Source organism: Sinohyriopsis cumingii, chromosome 13, assembly GCF_028554795.1.
Source record: "Sinohyriopsis cumingii isolate HCF-2022 chromosome 13, ASM2855479v2, whole genome shotgun sequence".
Taxonomy (NCBI): domain Eukaryota; kingdom Metazoa; phylum Mollusca; class Bivalvia; order Unionida; family Unionidae; genus Sinohyriopsis; species Sinohyriopsis cumingii.
In genome coordinates, this window is record NC_142973.1 from 62032338 (window position 1) to 62054693 (window position 22356).

General features: G+C 35.0%; 1 protein-coding gene across 1 annotated transcript; it reads right to left on the reverse strand.

Moving 5' to 3' along the window:
* Positions 1–32: 32 nt before the first annotated feature.
* On the reverse strand, positions 33–17380 carry LOC149785690 (succinate dehydrogenase assembly factor 2, mitochondrial-like). The gene is made up of 4 exons (XM_089979531.1): positions 17283–17380; positions 11768–11961; positions 6440–6553; positions 33–1246 (listed from the first exon to the last, which is right to left on the reverse strand). The coding sequence occupies exons 1-4, from the start codon at positions 17334–17336 to the stop codon at positions 1138–1140; spliced, it is 471 nt and encodes a 156-aa protein (XP_089835657.1). The 5' UTR covers positions 17337–17380; the 3' UTR covers positions 33–1137.
* Between the last annotated feature and the right edge of the window lie 4976 nt (positions 17381–22356).

Genomic DNA, 22356 nt, shown 5'->3' on the forward strand with positions numbered 1-22356 from the left:
AAAAATACCACCAAATAAGAAAAATCTCACAATGTAAAGCAATAGTTTATTTTTTAAAAACAGATTACAAAGAAGTAGACCTGCAATTATATAATACTAGGCTACACAACGGTTCAAAAATAGCATATACAATATCTTGAACACACATTATTACTACATGATCAAGGAACAGTCGGTTTTCAAACTTCGTTCATCTAATTAAACAGGAAATATAAGAAATGTTTGGGTTAACATGAGTTGGTACGAAGGAGTTGGAGTTGTACAAAATCTACACCGAAGAATTAAATGAAAGCTAAGATTTGTAGTTAAACATGACCTTATCTGATCTACTATAAGAATCATGTGTAAGGTAGGATGAGGATTTATCCATGGCCATTCCACCCGGAAGATCTCTCTCTCTTTTCTGATGGGGGATATGAGAATAACAGAACCCATCATATGCACTGGTGTTGAATAAGGGAATCCCATGAGCAAATAACAGAACCCATCATATGTACTAGTGTTGAATAAGGGAATCTCATGAGCAAATAACAGAACCCATCATATGCACTGGTGCTGAATAAGGGAATCCCATGAGCAAATAACAGAACCAATCATATGTACTGGTGTTGGGTAAGTGAATCCGATATGAGAATAACAGAACCCATTACATGCACTGATGCTGAGTAAGGGAATCCCATATGAGAATAACAGGACCCATCATATGCACTGGTGTTGAATAAGGGAATCCCACAGTAGAATAACAGAACCCATCATATGCACTAGTGTTGAGTAAGGGAATCCCACAGGAGAATAACAGAACCCATCATATGCACTGGTGTTGGTTAAGGGAATCACATGTGAGAATAACAACCCATCATATGCACTGATGTTGGGCAAGGAAATCCCACAGGAGTCAGATTCTGTGAAAAGGAATGCAACTTTGCCAAGTTAAAAATCTGTTTTCTCTCATTCTTTAATAAGTGTTGGAAAGATGGCATACTACTCATACCTAAATAGCTTTAGAAACACAAGGTATTATGGGTATATCTGGTACAATGTTATACTTTTCTAGTTTTCTCTCCATACAAAAAAATGACATTTTTGTAAATTAATATTTCAAGATAAAGCTATTTCCTTTTAAAAATTTTAAACTCCCTATGAGTAAAGATCTGGCTGTCGAATCCGCAAATTTTTCTCCTTGTTTTGGGCATGTTCTTTCAGCATTTTCATCACCTCATTGTCATAAGCATCAGGTGTTGGTTTGTTACCCGTTATATGAAAAAGAAGAAATTTTTTCCGGTAAACAAGGTTTCCATGGAATGTTATATCTCACCTAAGAAGATCACTATGGTGACACAACCATCTGCAAATACAGGTATGACAGAAATTGCAGCTAATCAGGATACCAAAATTGTTGGCATTATCTAAGTACAGATAACAATATTGTATAGATTACAATTCACAGGAACTTCAACACAATGATGCCATTGCTGGCTGCAACAAAAGTGATACAAATAAATTAGTGAACCACAAAATATAGGCTCAACAATAACATTCTGACCCAAGTTTTGTTCAAATTCTCCAAGTTTTCCTAAAACTGAGATATTTAATATTATTTCATTATCACATCATTGGTAACGATGGTTTTATCACATAAACTTCAGCAGGCATTAATGATCAAAATAATGTCTTAAAATCTGTAATTTTTCTCAAAGAATCCATGTTGGAAATATTTTTCAAGATTTCCATGAATTTTGTAAAACCTAGATCTTGTTAATTAGAAAATAACTGAATGGAAATTGTCAGAATAACAAATATGTGCTACACTCATTAAATTCTTGAAAACTTATGTCCTGCTGCAGTGACAGAACAGACAGGTTTGAGGGTTTTAGTTGATGCCTACCCAACCAGCCATCCAGTTAAAATAGTATGCTTTTAAATGTAAAAAGTGTTGTTGGTGATGCATGCATTGCGAAGTGCCCAGCTCTTTCCAAGGTCTCATCAGCATACAGCTGCAAAATAAACATCGTTAAAATCCGACATTTCTAGGTAAGTCAATGCTCATGCAGAAACCACCAAGGTCAGGACAAAGGCAAATCAGGAGGCAAAACTTACAGTTGGTTAATTGGAGACTTTATGGTGCACTAGCACTGTAAGGCTATATAGCAGAAAAAAGGTTATATGATATAATAGTATGTATCAAAAATGTTTATAATGAATGAGCAATAAAAGTACAAAAAGACAACAATGTATGGTGAAAATATATAAAGGTTCCCGATTGACAGGAGATGCAAATGGTGTGTATAAAGGGTAAAGTATGTAACAAAAGATAAATTAGTTTGTTACCAATATACAAGTTGGTTAAAAATACTCAAAGGAAATAGGACTGCACACAAGCTATATTTTAGAATAAATGTAATTTAAAATACAAGACACATTTACTGTATCTAAAAGTTCCTTCATGTGCTAAACACTGTAGTAAGGATGGCGTGTAGGTTGGACATCAAAATAATCTACCATAAAGTACTTCACAGCAAAGGGTTCATTGCAAGAAATGCACTTGGGCATGTCTTTGCCCTTTAATATGCTGGAGTGAGTTCTATAGGTATGACCAATTCTAATTCTTGCAATGACTATCATGTCCCTATGGATGGTTCTGAAGAAAGGAGACCATCATCTACGGCAGGTTTGATCACATGGAGCTTGTTATTAACAGCATCATTCCACATTGCTTGCCACTTACTAAATATTTTTCTTATAATTGGTTTAAAATCAGTATTTTGTTTTAAAATCAGATGGTTGCAGAGATAGGGCTATTTTAGCAGCGGTCTTCTTTTATCCTTAATACCATCATGGCTAGGTAACCAACAGTATTCTATATTGAGAGATGTGCAAATTTTCTATATGTCTGTTGATATTATTGGTCAGTAATGTGTTTTACAACTTCCTACTGGGCAGTGATTAAAGTTCTGATAGTGACTCAGAGAAGATAACCAAGTTTAAAATCTATTTTCAGTGAAGTTCAGGGCAAGGTCTATTGCACTAATTTCTGTTTAAAATATTGATGCACCATCAGGCAAGTGAACATTTGTAGTGTGATTTCCACTAACTGCATCAGTATTTTCACCAGCCTTTGAGCTATCAGTATAAATTCCTATGGAGTTTATAAATCTGGAGAGAAGTTCTTAATAAGAGTTATGAAAAATGGACTTATTTTTGAAGAGTGTTTTGTACGCAGATTGCAAAATAGATGCATAAGCAGGGTTTAAAGGGTCTGATCTAAATTTTGTGGAACACTGTCATGTGATAGAGGTGGCTCATTCGCTTCAACCAAAAGGCTTTCACACTGAATGTCCTAAATGCTATCACAGCTAGTCCTATTGCTTGATTTTGAAGTGGGAAAGCATTTTAAAGTAAGACTTCCTATCTGAACCATAAACAACACAACCATAGTCCAGTTTGGACCCAATAAAGGTTTTATATCGGTTAAGAACAACTTTTATATCAGCACCCCAATCAGTGTGCACAACTACTTTGAATAAATTATGGTCTTTCAAGTATTTAGCTTTCAATTTCTAATTTGTGTGGAATGAAGGTGAGTTTTCTGTCAGGGACAATACCTAAAAACTTTGTTTTCTGAATAACCGGTATTGGTGTTCAGATCAGCTCGAGTTTAGGGTTATCATGTTGTTTTTACAACTGACAGAAATGCATGCATACTATTTTTGATGGCCCAATTTTGAGTCTTGTTTATATTTTGTTGCAATTGTCTTTCAATTGCATGCATATGTTTGGATCATTAACATTAGGAAATCATCAACATATGTATATTTAATTTGCATTGTTTGTTAGCTTACTTTTTATTCATTATATGATATGGGTTCTGTAAAATTGTATTTCGTAGTTGACCTTGTCCAAAATAAGTTAATTGTCTATCTGACCAGAATCATTGATTTTTTTTAAATTCTGTAAACAACTAATACATAGCTAATGTTTCTTTGTGAGTGTGGGTTAAATGTCAGGATTATTATCTTGGTCTGAGTCAAGGACATTATGTTTACCATGTTCTTTATTATAATTTTAGCAACACACCTTGTCTAACTGTAGGTTATATTGTTTAGGAACTGACCATTTTCCCTACATCCTGGCTCTTCTTTTGTGTCTTAGTTTTTAACATAATCTTGTTTATATTAAAATTATTCATTCTTGCTGAAAGACCTTGTTTTATTGTTGTCTTCAGTATTTCCTTTGGGCTGGAATTTATTTATTCATATTATTTATTCACTGGAAATACAAAGTGCTCATCTACAGTGTTCTTGGACAGAGATATCAAATTGGAATTTCTGAAAATACAACAATAGTTAAACAATAACTTCTCAAAAACTGCTCAACAGAATTTGACCAAATTTAGAAGATTACATCATGCCATGAAACTTCAAAACATTTTCAAAGGATGACAAATTGCCATCAAATATGACCACCATTACTGAAAATAACAAAGTTTTAAGCAGCTTCTCAAAATCCACTCATCTGCCCTCAATAAATGTAGACAGATCATCCTCTCCTTCCTTCCTAAGGAACATGAATCCAATAATCAAAATATTCATTGTTATCTACTTGTCCAAATTAAAAATTATACCTAACATGATCACACATACACACCTTTCAATCGGTCTAGATGGAGTTCAGGTTATCAAAAAAGCTTGAAGTCTGGGTCACAGTAATCTACTTTTGTGATGAAGCATAGTACTCATCAAGATGAATCCCCTCACCAGCTTTCATTATTCCAGTGTACAAACAAACCCTGACTTAAAGGCAAAATTATAACAATGAATGTACAGCGACAACACGAGTCCCTTCAAGGGAATGACAGACACTCTAGTGTCCCAAAAAGAATTTCCAGGACTTCAAGATAAGACCATTTCTTCTTCATAACTGCTAAGTGCTGAAACTATCTTCTTCATCACTGCTAAATGCTGAAACTATCTCAGATATACATGAATGAAATGAATTCAAATTGGATGCTGTAGTGGTCATACCGATTGCAAGATTTGGCATCATTTCCATTTTGGATCAAACAGGCATTTGGTTGAAGTTTAGGAATACCAATAACAAGATTCTCCAGATGGCCATAGTGGCAGACATATCTGGTATAAGACTGGCAACTAGATATGATATAAAGTCTTTTGGTGAAAACCATATGTTGATATGACCGTCAGTTCTATGTCCATATTGGACACAGCACATCATCACCATTTTCATTCAGGACCATCTAGACATCAAGAAAATTCTTTTAGTAAAATCCCATACTGATGTGGCCATCCATTCAGGAGAAAAAGCAATAACATTTTCAAGATGGCTATTGTGACAACTATCATGTATGTTTGAGAAGCACCATTTTCATTTAGAACCAATTAAACCTGGGGATGAATGTGTGTGCAGTTTCATGTAAATCCTGCAGGATGTTTACACGAAGTAGGGATAACAAATGGATGACAGTTGACTAAAATCATCTAATTGAATGCTTTTAAAAACATAGTTTCAGAAATGAACTTAAAACAACAAATTTAACTAAAGTCAGTGAAGTATGAAATATGGCTCAGAGAGAACTTCTTCTGTGATGAGGGTGTAGTACTCATCAATATGCATCCCCCAACCAGTACATATAACAGCACATATATAGGATACCAAATATCTAACAGCACATATATAGGATACCAAATATCTACCTGGACATAGCTATATGCAAATACCTAAGAAAATAAAATGTTCAATGTATGTCACATTGACCTTCCTTTATGGTATGGATGTGGTTCTAACAGAGATGAATACAATTATCTAGTGTGATGATTCCAGAACAAACAGACCTTTAAAAATAACATTTAAACAGATTTTAACCAAAGTCATTGAAGTATGAACTACAAGTCACAGTGATCTACTTTTGTGATGCAAATGTAGTACTCATTAAGATCCATCCCCTCACCATATTTCATGATCCCAGCTTGTATATAGTGTGCACAAAAAAACATGACCTAAATGCAGAAACCAAAGTGTGAAGGTACAACTAATATACATATACAATGTTTGCTTCATTAGCCCCCTCCCCTGTGCAGACGCCAGTGCTGATGCCTGTAGCTCTCCTGTACATGGTAGGTGATAATATATATCCCAATCAGTATGCATAATAGATTTGAGAAATATCAGTAATCCAGTAATATATATCCCAGTCAGTATATATATATATATATATAATTGATCTGGGGAATACTTACCAGTAATCCACTAAAATATATTCCAGTCAGTATATATGCATCCTTGGTCTGGGAGATACTTACCTGTAATCCAGCAATATATATCCCAGTCAGTATATATACATAATTGGTCTGGGGGATACTTACCAGTAATCCAGCAATATATATCCCAGTCAGTATATATACGTAATTGATCTGGGGGATGCTTACCGGTAATCCAGTAATATATATCCCAGTCATTTGATGGTTTGTTTATCAAACTGTCATACATTCTTAGCTGATCTTCATTTAAGGAATCTAGGTACTGAGCAGCAAATGTGCTGAAATGAAGAAACAATTTTCAGTTCTGTATTTGTCAGATATGCAATTCATATAAGATCAGAATATAAATTCAAACGTGAACGAAAACTGTAAACTAGTCACTCTCTAATGATGTAGCAAGTGGAAATTTATTTCAAGACATTTTTTTTTATTACATGTACAAGTATACATGATGTTCAGACAATAACAAATGTCTGGTAGATAAATTTAATTCACAGCATAACCTGATTTTGTGATTCTGCTGGTTCCTTCATCAAGTGTCCAGCTTTACATGTGCAATGCATGTAACTAGCCCATCTTAAGCCTAAAAGTGACCACTGTGATGAACCACAGCTAATGTTACAGATCCAGAAAAAAAGTGGACATGGTGACAAATATGGAATATTTAGCCAGAAGTAATATTAATTCCAGCTGAACAGCCACAAAATGAAGATTATGGCTATGGCTCTATTAATAAATAGTAATTTATCATAAGAAGAAAATAAAGGCAAGGCCCATTGTCAGTCAGTAAGTTATACATGTATACATGTATAGAAAACACAGCACACAAGGCCCATTGTCAGTCAGTAAGTTAAACATGTATATATATATTGAAAACACAGCACACAAGGCCCATTATCAGTCAGTAAGTTATACATGTATATATGTATTGAAAACACAGCACACAAGGCCCATTGTCAGTCAGAAAGTTATGCATGTATAGAAAACACAGCACACAAGGCCCATTGTCAGTCAGTAAGTTCAACATGTATAGAAAACATGGCACACAAGGCCCATTGTCAGTAAGTTATACATATTTACATGTATAGAAAAAATGGCACACAAGGCCCATTGTCTGTCAGTAAGTTATACATGTATACATGTACAAAAAACAGGGCACAAGCATTATCCAACCCTATGAGTGGGTACAGATCACAAGACAGGCTAAATTGCATAAATCTTTTGCTGTGTTTTCTATATTTTGTTTATGTCAGTAAATGGCATAATGCAATAAACTATGCCAATCAACTGACCTTCTGGTACAGAATGGCTCCTAATCAGTCTCTCACACTATCACTGACCCACTTCCCATTGTAACGAATATTTAGTCGTACATCCTCATTTCCTAATAAAGTCATGCAAATAAACCCTTCCCTCGCAAGGTGTCATGATGGAGAGAAGAACAAAGATTTCCTCACATAACCGAAGGCTGTCATGCTATAGAAGCTTGGCACACTTGAGATACTTTTTGAAATACGTTAAATATGCCATGCCTTCATATTACTGTATTGATGCATACTCTGTTAAATATTAATGTATTTCTTTCATGATTCTTTGATTAACATGCTTAATTCTTGTAAACTCAGCTGCATTCCGACTCGTGATGTCATTTCAGTACCACACTCTCCAGTGTGGACGTACTGAAATTATGTCATGAGGTGGGATGTGTTACGCATTTTCATTGGTTGACTGAGTTTCCATTAGATACCGTATTTGTATATAAATACATCTGCATCGACAGATGAGAGCTGCTTTGACACACTGAAACACCGACTTAAACGGCTGTAATAAAAGAAACAAAACCTTAAACCATGGCAATGCTTCAGGTATCACTGAAGTTGGATTAAAACCACCCATAACAATATTAGATGAACTATAAATTTATCCTGCTTGGAAATACATTCCAAATTACCATATTTCTCCATAAAATCTTCTCTCCAATCCTAGGTAACAGACCCAAAGAAAATATAATATATGTAATAGTATATGCATGTGCAAAGAATTGAAGTAAGGAAATTATTAACCGTACAAGCCACAGATATGAGATGCTTTGTTTTGTATAAATTGTGGAGTAATGTAAACACTTGTAAACTTGTATCTTTCTCCAGTATTGGGTACATGCCAATGCCCATCAATGGGTATACCATATATATATATATATATATATATATATATATATATATATATATATATATATATATATATATATATATATATATATATATATAATATGTTTGTCAGTACTGTGTTATTTCAGTGTTTGTATAAAATAAATCTACTATATTTTACTTATCCTGACTTAGTTTTCTTTTGGTCAAGTGCTAGGCTGGGACGAACCTATTTTTTTTCTTTGAAAACACTGACCTTATGTGGATCAAGAAAATGTTACACCACGAAAACATTCATGTCACACACATTTACTATTTAAAATATGTCAAAACTTGACTTGCTTCAATGAAAAAATTAGCAATTTGATGCGCCAGAAATAGGGTTTTTAATTTGGTCATGCTGGACACATGAAGGCAGTGGCTATTCCTAAATCTATGGATTTGTTTTTTGATGTAATGATGTTTGCTGTAACGACTGTGTTGGTAATAACTGAAATATTTACTTAATTTTGTAGCATATTATTTGTATATAAAATTTTCGATAGTTTCTTCTTATTCTTGCAGAGAAGTACCAAAAATTTCTCAATGTTTTTGTTTGCTAATTTTAACTACATTTATTTTTTTCTAAGTTGATGCTTCAATCAAATTCAGTGTCACATATTATTGTTATAAAACTACACCACATATTACATATGTTTTTCATTACACATTTAGACTTTTTGCATCAAAGAAAGACAACTACAATCTTCAATACAAACAAATAACCTTTTATCAAAGGAAGTCAGCACCAAACTTAAATAAAAGCAAAGGAATCTGATTGTTGCATTATCCAAAGTGACTGGAACACATTTATTGTGCCATGAAAGTTTCATTTTTGCAAGGAAAAAATTATGCTTACGGTCGCTACCAATGGCGACATAAAACGCAAATTAAATTGATAATCTTTTCAAACCATAGATATGTTGCCATCAAGTTAACTGAATATGGGGTATCTTGCAAATATGTTTGTTAAATATTTTAATTTTTTCCCGTTTTCATTTCCCTATCAATAGCCTCATCCACTATGTAACCTTGGCAAGATGATACTGTCTCCAGCTGACCAAAATCAAGGCCACTTTAAGTACATGTACATGTATGTAAACAGCTATAGCCATGTGCTACCTGTGATAATTCTAGTGAATTGTTAAGTGACAATTGGATAAAGTTTTTATTATTTGTACTTTCTAATGGGATGTGAGTCAAATATGAAGTTATAACATGATCTATACTCGAATTCATGGATTTATTATATACAAGTACAGCACTTAACAGATTATGGATTGTACTACAAAAATGTAAGTTGTCAATATATAAGTGTTTTTTAGACTAGTTTGTCTTCATTTTATTAAACGCACGTATTTTTGCTCCCGCTTTATTACCACCTCCCACCCCACCCGCCATATTTAGTTAATGCATCATTTTCTTCAGCTCATTTACTTGGGTGGTTTTAACACTGTTTGGTCTATAACACGTTCAGGTTCTATAGACCCCAACTACCATGCTATAGTGGGTCACACTGTATGAAGTTCAGTTGGACTCCTGTATGAAAGAGATGAGTATACTCCCACTAATTAGCCAATACAAGGTATTTCTATTCCAAATATTAGATTATCTGATAAATGGGGTAAATTTTATATAACTTTCAAATGACAGTTCCAAATATGGCAGCTAATCTTATCACAAGCTGAAAGAAGAATCCTGATTAAAAATAATTAGATAACGGGGACACGCTGCCAGGCGAAGTGGGTGACTAAGTCACCTAAAAAAATGTAAACTTTGCTTTCTTCTGTTAGTAAAGCGAAAACGACTTCGCCCTGTGATTTTTTTTTTAAAGGTACATTGACTGACCATACATTTTGAGATGCCCCCTTGCCTTAGCCAGGTTAATTGTAGTGTTGTGTTGCAGTGAAATGTATTCATCAAACCATCATTAGCTAGGCCTAGTTTTGATATCAATTATGCTGACAAACTCTTGCACATTCACAGACATGTTTTGATAGCTGATTGACCACTAACCCTTTCCCGACTAAGTTACCAACTATCACTGCCTGATTTCTACATGTTATCCCTTGATAATATAAACATACAAATTTGTGTTTCTCAATTTTAACATTAGGATGTAAATAGCAATTTGTGCTTTAAGAACAGAATCGGTGATCTGGATATTTTAACTGCCTCTTATATACTACTTTGTCATAAAATCAGTTTGAAACTTTAAGTGAATCAGCAACGGGAAAATCCCTAATGGTGGATATCACTGTCTGGGAAGTAACAGTTTATTAGATTGTCTCTTTTCGTGAATCATCAGGCAAATATATTCAGAAAAATATTTAGTTCATAGAAAGCAAAGCCTAGGTATTGTGTTATTTAAGATTTAACCTTAAAATGCAATTATGTGGGTCAGAAGCATATGGGGCAATGCTATGTTGTGGAATTCGCAAGATGCACTGTAAGGTCAAAGTTGTTTTCTGACTTGAATCATCTTTGTGAAAATACAGAAAAAAAGCAGTGAAGCAGATACTATTTAACCAATGCCAAAAATTACTACAAGTATATAGCCAAATAAATAAACCTTAAATTTACAATCCTATCAATGGATAGACCAACAAGTAGGTCTCTGACAGCAGAAAAAACAACAACTGAGACCTACGTGTTGATCTGATCAATGGACTGTTGTAATAAAGTGAGTGAGTGATTGCATTATGAAAATTATGAATAGTTATGGTAATATTTTATCCACAACAAAAAAATTAGGATGAACAGTATGATCTCAAGACACGTGTGCATATACCCTCATGTACATGGTACATGGGGCTGTTTCAAATGCATTTAAAAATCTTTCAAAGTGCCATTATTTTGAACTTTATAAAAAAATTAAAAAAATTAAAAAGTTTAAAATTTTTATTAAGGGTAGTTGATTAAGTATTTTTACTAACTTACAATTACAATAATGTAATCTGGTTACTCAGTTAAAATTTGTTACAATATAGTTTCTATTTTTCTCTTTTAAAGTCATATGGCCAAAATAACTTAAGTCAATGTTAAATGCAAATATGAAAATACTGGAAGACAGAGGGCACAATTCAAATAAGAGAACACACACACATATATTGTGTTTCTTGCTTCGTGTCCACTTCTCCCTGTTGAGTTCTTACTCCTCCTTGTCCTGTCCAAAAGGAGAAGTCACTTCTCCCTAAAATTCAAGTCTAGCTTGACCCCTCAGTAGGTTGCTGGTGTCAAATCCAAATTTAAAAAAAAACACAATTTATTACAAAGTCAAAACAAAGATAAGAAAGCCACATCTACCTGAGAAGCAGGCCATTTTCTAACATTCCTCTCTTCCGGCTCTGATACAGAAGCCGTGCCCGTTTGTCTCTTATATTCTCTTTATTTCCCCTGTCCACATATTCAGGTATTGAAGGTTCAAGCTGTTCTGGTGTGATAATCTTTTCATCTGACATCCATCTCTGCTGTGTCTTGACAATCACTGGCACTCGGATCTAACAATAACACAAACATCATCATGGTATCTTTTGTACTGCTTAAAACAAATGTGCGTAGCAGTATGAAGACATGGTAAAATGTATCAATAAAAGCAGGTAACATATTTTCTTGAAAAAATTATTTTTTTCTGGGGGTGAAACTAATTTTAATGATGTAATATGAACCTGTTGCTATTGTAAAGCTGATACTTTTCTGGGAGGAAAATACCCCTACCATATAATGAGTTTATCCTCACATTAGGGTGAACCATTAGATTGAAGAAGACTGGATTGCCCTAGTCACCCAATAGACACGTTGCCCATGCATAACTCAGTGGGACATCACTGCAGGGTGGAAGGATGGGATATGGCAATAGCAATAGGTTAAGTATTACATCCTTAAAATTAGTTTTATCCCCACCCCCCAAAATTACATTTTCATATCAGCACTACCAGATCTGTTGCTATTGCTTTGCTGAATTTGGCCATTGTTTGGGAGGCTGATGATCACTGGTGAGTAAAAACAAATAGAAGGAATACTCACCCTCATCGAAGAATCAGAGACTACTTCGGAATTTAATCTACATGGGCCACATTCTGAGCAACAATGATTGGGCCCAAGGAGAAATTGCCTTAGCTTTAGCGACATAATGAGCAAAAGTAAATGGAGAAAGTAGTACGAGTGCCAAAGTGCTGCTTTTTTCACATCCTCCAAAGAAGAATGAGTTAGAGTGGCCGAAGAGTGAGCAGCGGCTCGAACCACATGTAATCTAATTTTAATAAAAGACTAGTCACAATCGGTAAGAGACTGGTAAACTCTCGATAGTTAATGCAATCCACCTAAAAGTGGAAGAAGCTAAAATACTGGTTGAACCATTAATGAGGGAAAAAAATGCTTCCTACCTTTCTTTTCATGTTTAGAAGCTGCCAAATAAAAACAAAGCCTTAAATGGACAAGTCTTTCTTGATTATCCCCAACACATATATGACTGAGACTGGTGATGTCAATCAGAAGTGAAGCAACCAATGGAAGCTGGATTTCTGCTACAAACCTGATTGGCAAAGATGAGTAACCAAGTCATAATTCCCACTAAACCCATTAAAACCCACTCTATGGATAGGTATGAAACTAGCTTCTTTGTCTTGCAAATGCTAAAAAAAACAAGAAAACCATCTTGAGGGCAAGGTTCACAAACAAACTAAACACAAAGGTTCATAGGGGATTCATTATGAAACCACATGACACAAGAAAGATTCCACTTAGCCATTATCAAGTACATCACTGGTCTTTGCATCTCAAAATCCCTGACCAGATATACAAAGTGAGAATCTGTCCCAATATATGGGCCTTTTGAAAGTTTGAGAGTGTCAGAAAGGGTTGTTCAATAGGCCTTAATAGTAGAATCTGAACATTCTCTTCAAAAAGGAAGAGAAGCCAGCCAGCCACTGCATTCATGGAGGGACAGGTAGGACTGACTCGTTTTCTACTATACCATCAAAAAGATTCTCCAACTGGCATCATACACATTAGATGATGATGATAGCCTGGAGTGAATGATGCACTTGGTAACACTGATCAAACACGTTTTTTAAAGAGAGATCATTTGAGATGAGCCAAGTGTGAATGTGGAATATCTGTGGGCTGTTGTGTAAGAGAGAAGAGGTCCTGAGATGGTCAACCAGCAGATCAAAGAACCATAATTGCTGGGGCCATAGAAGAGTGATCAAAATATCTGGGCAGCAGAGTGCATTACATTGTGTGGAACCCAAGAGATTATTCTGGAAGGTGGAAAGGTGTAAGCAAATAGACAATCCCACTTCAGACTGAAAGTGTCCACTAAACCTTTGAGCATGTGAAGCTACAATTACCACTTACCTAGAAGTTTGCTCAAAGGATTCTCAGTGAAGGTCACTGTAGATATGCCCACATGAGCTGATTCAGCATCCAAAGTGGGCAGTTTAGTAGGCCAGGAGGTTGTATGAACCTTATAGCCCAGAAGCAGCTACCAAGGGTGGCAAAAATGGGTGGGTCGGGACATACTACTTGTTAGGATGTCAGGCATAGTCTTGGCCTTTTCTAAACCTCTGCGAGAGCTCCATAATTATAACCAAGTGAGGAAGCAATACAAGACCTGATCAAGAATTTCCAAACTGGATGAATATTACGGTCACCAAATCAAGAGGGTCTGGGATATGATACAAAAATCTAGCTCTCTTCCTCCTCTGCCACCTCTACCAACAGGAGAAAGGAGTCAGGGACCCTAAGGGATATCAGCTTATTCTGTATCAAACTCATACATATCTATGAGGACAGAAATGACATCTTTGTCCCACTGTCTTCTGGGAGGCTGGGTTACATGTCTCAATGTTGTCTCTCTGTTGCTGAGGTAAAAATGAACTTGAACCATAACTCTTCCTACAGAGCTAAAGCCTTTCCTTAGCAGTGGACTCAGCAGCTAGGTGAGAGTAGCTCTCCAACCTTCTTTTTGGGGAAAAAGATCCATCCCAATCTCTCTTTTTGACCCAACTTCATAAGGCAATGTAGGTCAAAGCCTGCAGCAATGAGGCCAAGGTCTATAAGTCCATGGCTGCATATAGTGAAAGGGTGGAAGGTCCCACTTCCCATAAGGATTTCGAAGGATAATAGGGAAGAAGATGCCGATCTGATCCCCTTCCCTAATTTGGTGTCTATAAGTCAATTCCCAGTCCCTGTGGGATGAAATAGCAGTCTGGAGATACGGAAGACTGCTCGATTCCTATACAAATACTATAGGAGCTCTAATGACCAGTACCTGGTGCCTGGTACAAAGACTATACATGCCAACCCCGAGAGGTATAAGCATAATTTTTGCAAACATAACTGGCAAGAAAGCATAATCTAAGCATAAAAAGTGTAATCTAAACAGAGGTAGTACTAATATTAGCACCCCTACTTCATTAAGGCAATGATATCATAGTTAATATATTACATGCAACAATTACAGTATACAGTATCAGTGCATGTGTGTGTGTTTTGAATTTTTAATGTAGTTTTAACAATTTTTCAGTCATATCGCTATAATGTCTGCAGTGTGACAGTTTATAGTGATGTCATGCACTGGGACATCATGCTGCAGACATGTTGCATAATGTCCCACCCAGTCACATCATCCTGACACCAGACCGACAAGTCCTAACACTAACCTCTCAGTGCTGAGTGCCTAGCAAGGCAGCTATTAGTACCATTTTTATAAGTCTTTGGTATGAGTAGGCAGGGGTTAAAACCTGTGACTTCTTGCATCTGAGGCAGACACTCTAACCACAAGGACACCAGAGTGGTCAAGTACACAATATGAAAAATATAGATTTATTTTTACTACTAACCTGGTTCAGCAGATCAAAATACTTTACAAAAATGGGCAAAGTCAATGTGAATTAGAACCAGAATACAAACATAAAACATAGAAGAATCTTTAATATCCAACATACACTTTAATTTATCTATGTGTCTAAACATTTAACGAATTAACATGAAGTCCACAATGTCTGCGATGAACATGACAATGCTATATTATACCACTCCCTTATTCTTCTTTTCAAATCTGTCAAGCAGTGCTGATTTGTTCTTTTTCTGACTGGACATGTTTTGAAGTTTAAAAAGACCCATCTACTATAAGAAGTTTCATCCACAAGTCAAACCATGAAAACCCATTTTTGCTTAATATCTGAGGTCACTGTCTTTAAATGTACAGACTGGTCTGCTATCTAACTTGATTATCAATATAATAAATCTGCAAATTAAAGAAACCCATCTGTTTTCTTGGAAATGGATCACATACAGTTGCTATATATAGAAAATTTGGAAAGTACATTTACTTCTAGCATTAGCTCTTATACAGCAGTCATTTCTTTTTAGAATATTCTTTAATTTTGTGAGTGGAATTAAAGAGTTGATAATATAATTGACTACAAGCCTTTTTATTTGCCTTTTTTAATTTTATTATATAATGTACCAGAAAAGTGCAATCTATATGCATGCTAGTGTTAAGACATAATTCAGTGGGGAAAAAAGCAAACTGCCCAAACTGTAATAGTTGACATGTATAAAAGACCCATCAGGCAACTCAGATGAAGGACCCTTCCTCAGATCTGACATAGATCTGAGCTCTCCCGTATTGGGGAGCTCGATCCCATGCTGACATCAGGCCACCAAGACTGAAATGGTGCTGCTCTCCCCCTTATGGTGGTGGGGGGAGAACGCCACTCACTTTCAGCATGCATTGAACTGTGGGCAAGTAGATGGTGCTGCTTGCCCCTCACCTGGGGGTGCGACTTATTCTCTGTCCTTCTATGAAAAAGAGGATGCTGATCATTCTTATGGAATGGTGCGACTTGCTCTCTGTCCTCATGGAATGGGAAGGGTTATTCTCTTCAATAATGGAGACTTGGGTAATCCTTCTTTGAAACTCATGGGGACCAATGAAAAAGAACCCCAAAACTTCTGAAGAAGACAGGTAGAAACACTCTTCCTTGCTTTATAGGTATGTCTACACTTGATGTGATCTCTGACTTTGTCTAACCATAGGCTGCATAAGGGACAACACCTTTTCTTTGACAGCCTGTATAAGATAATTTGTGTGTGTGTGTATCCCAGGAGAATTTCCTGTGACAACACCTTACTTTTTATACAAAAAATCTTATATGCAGCTAAAAGTAAACACAAGGTACATAATGTGTGAACTAAGTCCACAGTGAGAAGTCACCTATTTAGGTGCTTTCACGATGATTAAACGCAAATATGGAAGTAATACCAAAGTTCAGTACAAATTTACAACATAGTCAACCAAGCTTAATTATTTCATCATAGCACTGAAAATCGCAATTTCAAAGCAAACATGTTAAAATCATTTAACTGATGCCAGTCGTATTTGTTTGGACTGTCTTATACTTTGGTCATACACCGTTTGTTAGGGTTCTGAGCTGTGTCCTTGACAAAGACCTTTAAGTTGACTGAACATTGATGAGAACGGGCAATTAAATAACACAAGATTCACCTTCTTTTACATCCTTCTTACCATACCTTCCAGAAAATCTTGCACACTCTATCTACTTTCTTTTTATTCTCTCGCTTTTATGGCACAAATGACAAAACAGCAGAATAATTTAACTCATGAATGATGTTCAGAATATTCAATAGAAAACGTTACATAAGCTAAAGTTGAGCCTCGGACAACACTTTAATTATGCTCTTTTTCATAAAGGAAATCTGCCCATTAAAATATTCATGATGCTACATGTGTATGGTGCTGCATCTGTAAATTACTGTCCTAATTTAGGCTTAATATTCTAATAAGCATTACGTTTTTTGTCGAGCATAACAAACGAGCACCACCAGCACGTATAATATGAGCCATTTCTTCTCTGTTCGCCTGTAAGAGTTATACCCCTTACTTGTTGTTGCATACGGTAAAACTTCTTCAGGATCATAAAGTCAAAATATGGAAATAATACTAGAGTTGACAACGGAAGTAATTTCCATCGTGTCACAAAAATACAGAACGAAAAACATATGGCTTATATTTTTAGTAGAAGATTTAGTTTGCTTGCTTTACTTAAGTTCAGCCCAAATCAAAATAAAAAATTAAGAAAAATGGCAGAAGGAAAGAAATAAAGGACGAAATGACGAATAAATACAAGTGCTAATGCTAATTATACACGCTAGTATTTGAGTCATTAGAACAGCTGTAACCGTGTGAGGTCACTAGGTTACAATAAATCTGTTGCTGAGTACATTTCAAGGCCATCGCCTGAAGGGGGTTGGGTATGGGTAAATCAGAACACGTGATCGTTAGTCGTTACAAAATATTTCCATATCCTCGTCATAAAAAAAAAAAAAAAAAAAAAACACAAATACTCTTTATATCGACAAAAGTAGTATAACTTTAACACAAATATTAATTCAAACTGGATAATGTGTGTTATTAAACATTTCTTGCTGTTTTAAAAGCATGATACAGATTGCAAAGAACTAGCTAATATCTTACAATATAAATAAAAAAAACCTGTGCACTATTTTAAAAAAAGTAAGTTAAATTGTTTAAAGAGAAGAAGAAAAATATTTTAAGGAATGTATTATATGGAATTTTGTCAAAGGGGCAATATTGCTTGAAACTATTCAGTGCCAGAAGCAAATTTATGCCACTCCTTGAAGAGGATTCTATTAACCCTGAAATAGGATTGGCAGCTTGTTTCGTTCCAAAGTTGACCAACATATATCCTTTACAAATAAAAGTGGCTGGAGAAAATCAAGATATAAACACAAACGTGTATTGCCGATGTTTGCATGTATGCATTATAAAATTTAAGGGATATATATATATATATATATATATATATATATATATATATATATATATATATATATATATATATATATATATATATATAACAACAAACGTACACTGTTTAACCTAGCCTATGTGTTTTCCACTCTCTTAGTGAGTCCTATCGAAGGCAGTCACAATGCAGAGTCAAACAACCTAAACAATATACACAAAAGAAAGCCTTTAATATTTACAACGTAAGTCCATGATTATATATTACGGAAGTATAGTTTGAACATTTTAGATGTTGCGCCAAATTGGTTTGAACACTGATTATATATTATTCAAAACAATACTCCCATAAATGTCATTTGTGCAGAAACAACTTTTTGATAATAAATGATCATTATTCAATTTTGAAGCACTTCGTCATAAAGCACACAGGAAAATAATTTCAACAAATAATTAGAGCACTCATGAATGCAATGTAGTCAGATCGATTAGACTGTCAAGGTAAATAAGATCACTTAGAAGTTTGGTTAATCATTACGGAGACTGATATGTATTACATATGTCTCTCGTCATTAGACTAGCCTGCTGGATAGATGTTACTTATGAATGACACAATAATTATTTCGCACTGCATCATTACATGCCTAATTATTTTGCCAATTGGAGCGCGGGGCCCCAAAAGGCGCGGAGCCCAAGGCAAAATCCTTGATCGTGTTCGTGGAACTTTATGAGCGCTAACTTTGTTGTCTCATATTGTGCTTTTTTCTGTAATTATTTTGTTCTCAGATATGTAACATATGTTTGTTCAAATTAAAAATGCTCATCGTCTTCTTTTATGAACGCTATAAGTTGATGCGATTTTTTATCTTAATTTGTCGTCCACTAGTTCTTAAATCTTACTCAACGTACCGTAAAATACGTAAATACAGTATGTCATATTGTAAGATTTCATATCAGCTGTCTCACATAATCAGTCGCAGCAAGATCGTTTCTTATTTGTCTCTGTGTTGTATATTTTGAAATAGGAGAGAGATATATTAACATGTAATGCAAGAGTACATTGTCTACAGTATAGAGGTACAGCACATAATAAATTTAATGGTAATTAGAAATACATGTATCCTAGTACATATACATATCAAAGCTCATTCATAACTTGTCCGGTTATTAGTAGCATGCTCATAAACCATACCGAACAAGGATGATAACTATATTCAATTCCGCGCTTATTTCTTAGTTAATGGGTTCATGTAAAAAAAAAAAAAAAAAAAAGCAAAAGAAAATAACCTTTAAAAGGCTAATTAACTAATCTAGTACACCCAGCTGGAAAACAAAAATAGTAGTAGTAAGAGTTTGTGTGTTACTGTGAATGGTATTGGTTATGCACCCACTGATGTTACGACAGAAACGTTTTTACAAAGACATGAAAACAAAACACCAAATTGTATGACACCAGGAACTATTCAAAGGAGAGTATATTTGGTTTCCACAAAAGAACAAAATATGGTTTCTGGACTTTTCAAAGGTACACTGCGTTCCAGTCAGAAAGTACTGTTCTGATACTCCTTGAGAAGTGAAGTGTTTCTTTATCATTGGCAATGGCACGTACAAAGCAAACAGCAAGAAAGTCCTCTGGTTTATAAAGACAGAAACCAAGGATTACATTTGATGCCAGACCAAGAAATGAGGTAGAAGAATCACGAGGAAAAATATAAAACTAAATGACAGAAGAAAAAAATACAGATACGATAGATTGGACCAACTAGATGAACTTGGAGCACGTGAAACACGAGGAAAAATGGCGACGGCAGCTAGAAATGAACTAAAAAATCTAGAAAAATTCTTCAAGACTAGGAAAATATCAACAAATGAAGGGAACTTCCTTGAATGTGCATACAAAGAAGGGGCACAAGAGCTAGATATGTCACATATACCGAGGGATAAGATACCTGGAACATCAGCAGTAATGGTTGCGCTGAAAGTACTGAATCCAGTATATAAGAAAATTGTACTCTATCAACCCAATTGTATATAATGGATACATAATAAGACGGAGAGGAAAACAACCAATACTACTGATTGGAGAAATTAACATATGAAGAAAAAATAATTGTAAAGAAACCAACTCCCATATTAAGAAAAGTAAAAAAAAAAAAACAACAGGAGAACTACATTTGTCGGACATCCTCATTGAAATACCATTAGAGGCAGTAGTCGAACAGTTTGAAAAGAAATTCAGCATATAGGTGATATCATCCAGATTGGCGACGATCCCTTTAAAAACAATATACAACGGGATACGAATAATGCAAATCGAAAAAAGCAAGATGAAATTCATGAAGAGAGCATTCTTTATATATGAGTTGTTAGCGAAATCATGGTACAAGGGATGCATCTACGACAGGAAATGCAAGAGATGTGGGGAGGCAGGACATACGCCTTTCAAATGCCCAACAAATCAAGAGGCACAAGCATAGATAGAAGAACCAAAAGCAATGAAACAATGTCAACAACAAAAACAACATCCAAAACAGCGACCGGAAGAGAAGCAGACTCAAACTGCACAGGTAGAAAATGTCCCCAAAATACCAAGAAGGATAGACAAAACAACAAAAACAAATACAACAGAAACAACAACTGGGATAAGGCAACACCAGGAAGAAAAACAAAACCCCAAACCAACAACAAAAATAAGAGCAACAACAACAACAACAGGAAATAAACCATAAACAATTCCAACAGCAGCAACAAAAAAAAAGGCAGAAACAGAAGAAAAGACAATAACAAAAAGAAACACAACGCCCAAAACAAATACAAAGAGTACAACAACAACATCATCAATTAGGACAAAAGCAATTTTCAACAACAACAAGAAAAAGAGAAGCTAGTGATAGGAAAAAAGAAGAAGAAAAAAAAACAAGAGGAAAGCATGAAGAAGCAAGCACAAATGAACGCTAAGCTGCGCCAATAACATGAGCCAGGAGGCAAACAGTGTAACATATTGGAAGCTATAATATCAACATCAACAGAAATAAAATCAACCACACCAGCACAATCAATCCTGACGGAAGATCAAAGGAAAGAACTAGACAGAAACAGAAGAAGGGAAAAAAGAAGGAAAAAAGGAAAAGACGAGTACAAAATGCTGGAAACATACCTTTTGGATGAAGACGAATGCCTAGAACAGATGACTGAATTTAAAACAAAATACAAATAATAACATGGAATCAAAAACATACAAATCAAAAGTTATAACCTACAGCAACTGTAATGAACCCCAAAACATACCATATAAAAATTATTACATACACCAATTACAATAATAGGGTAGGAGGGACCCCCTAACTGGTTTGTAAAGATCAAAGAGGAGAGATACCCTCCCCCAAAAATACTGTTGGTTAAGGTTAAGATAAAAAAAAAAACAAAGATTTCAATGGATTATACAAGTGTGAAAAGGGTATTTCAAATAAGTAAAGATATCGAAAAGTACAGGAAATTCAAACTGGTAAACTGAACAGTATTATGGTGTGAACATTCTATCTATACAATTGTAAAGTTGACTGCATTAAGCGATGTCGTGCAGTGATGATGAAAATGTCACAAAAATTATATCACAATAAGATGTATACGCTGTAGGAATTTAATTACTGAGAATAAGCCTGCTTTATTAATAAAAGTATTTACTTTCTTGTGAATTTAAGCTTGAGACCACCTTGCCTAATCGAGTAGTCACCGAAGTTTTGTAGCCTACTTCCATCAAGTCGAAAGGGGTGCACCGGTTTTTTCTTCTTCTTCTTCTTCGACTTTTAAACCTCCATTGAACTGGTTGTAAATTCAGTGCACTTTGCATACAAGTAGCATGGATCAATATTTTACTTTTCTTCTGTAGATATCCTTCCCATGTTTGGCACACAAATAAAGATTATCTAAGAAAGACGTTTTTCTTTATTTATAAAAATACTAATATAAATAATTTCTTTTTTCTGATTCTTCTCTTTATGATTGACTATATACAAATCAAGGCAACCTGTTCAGTATATGCTGTCAACCATGCTAAATCTTTTAATTTAAAAAATAACTACATGCTAAGTCGGAAAAG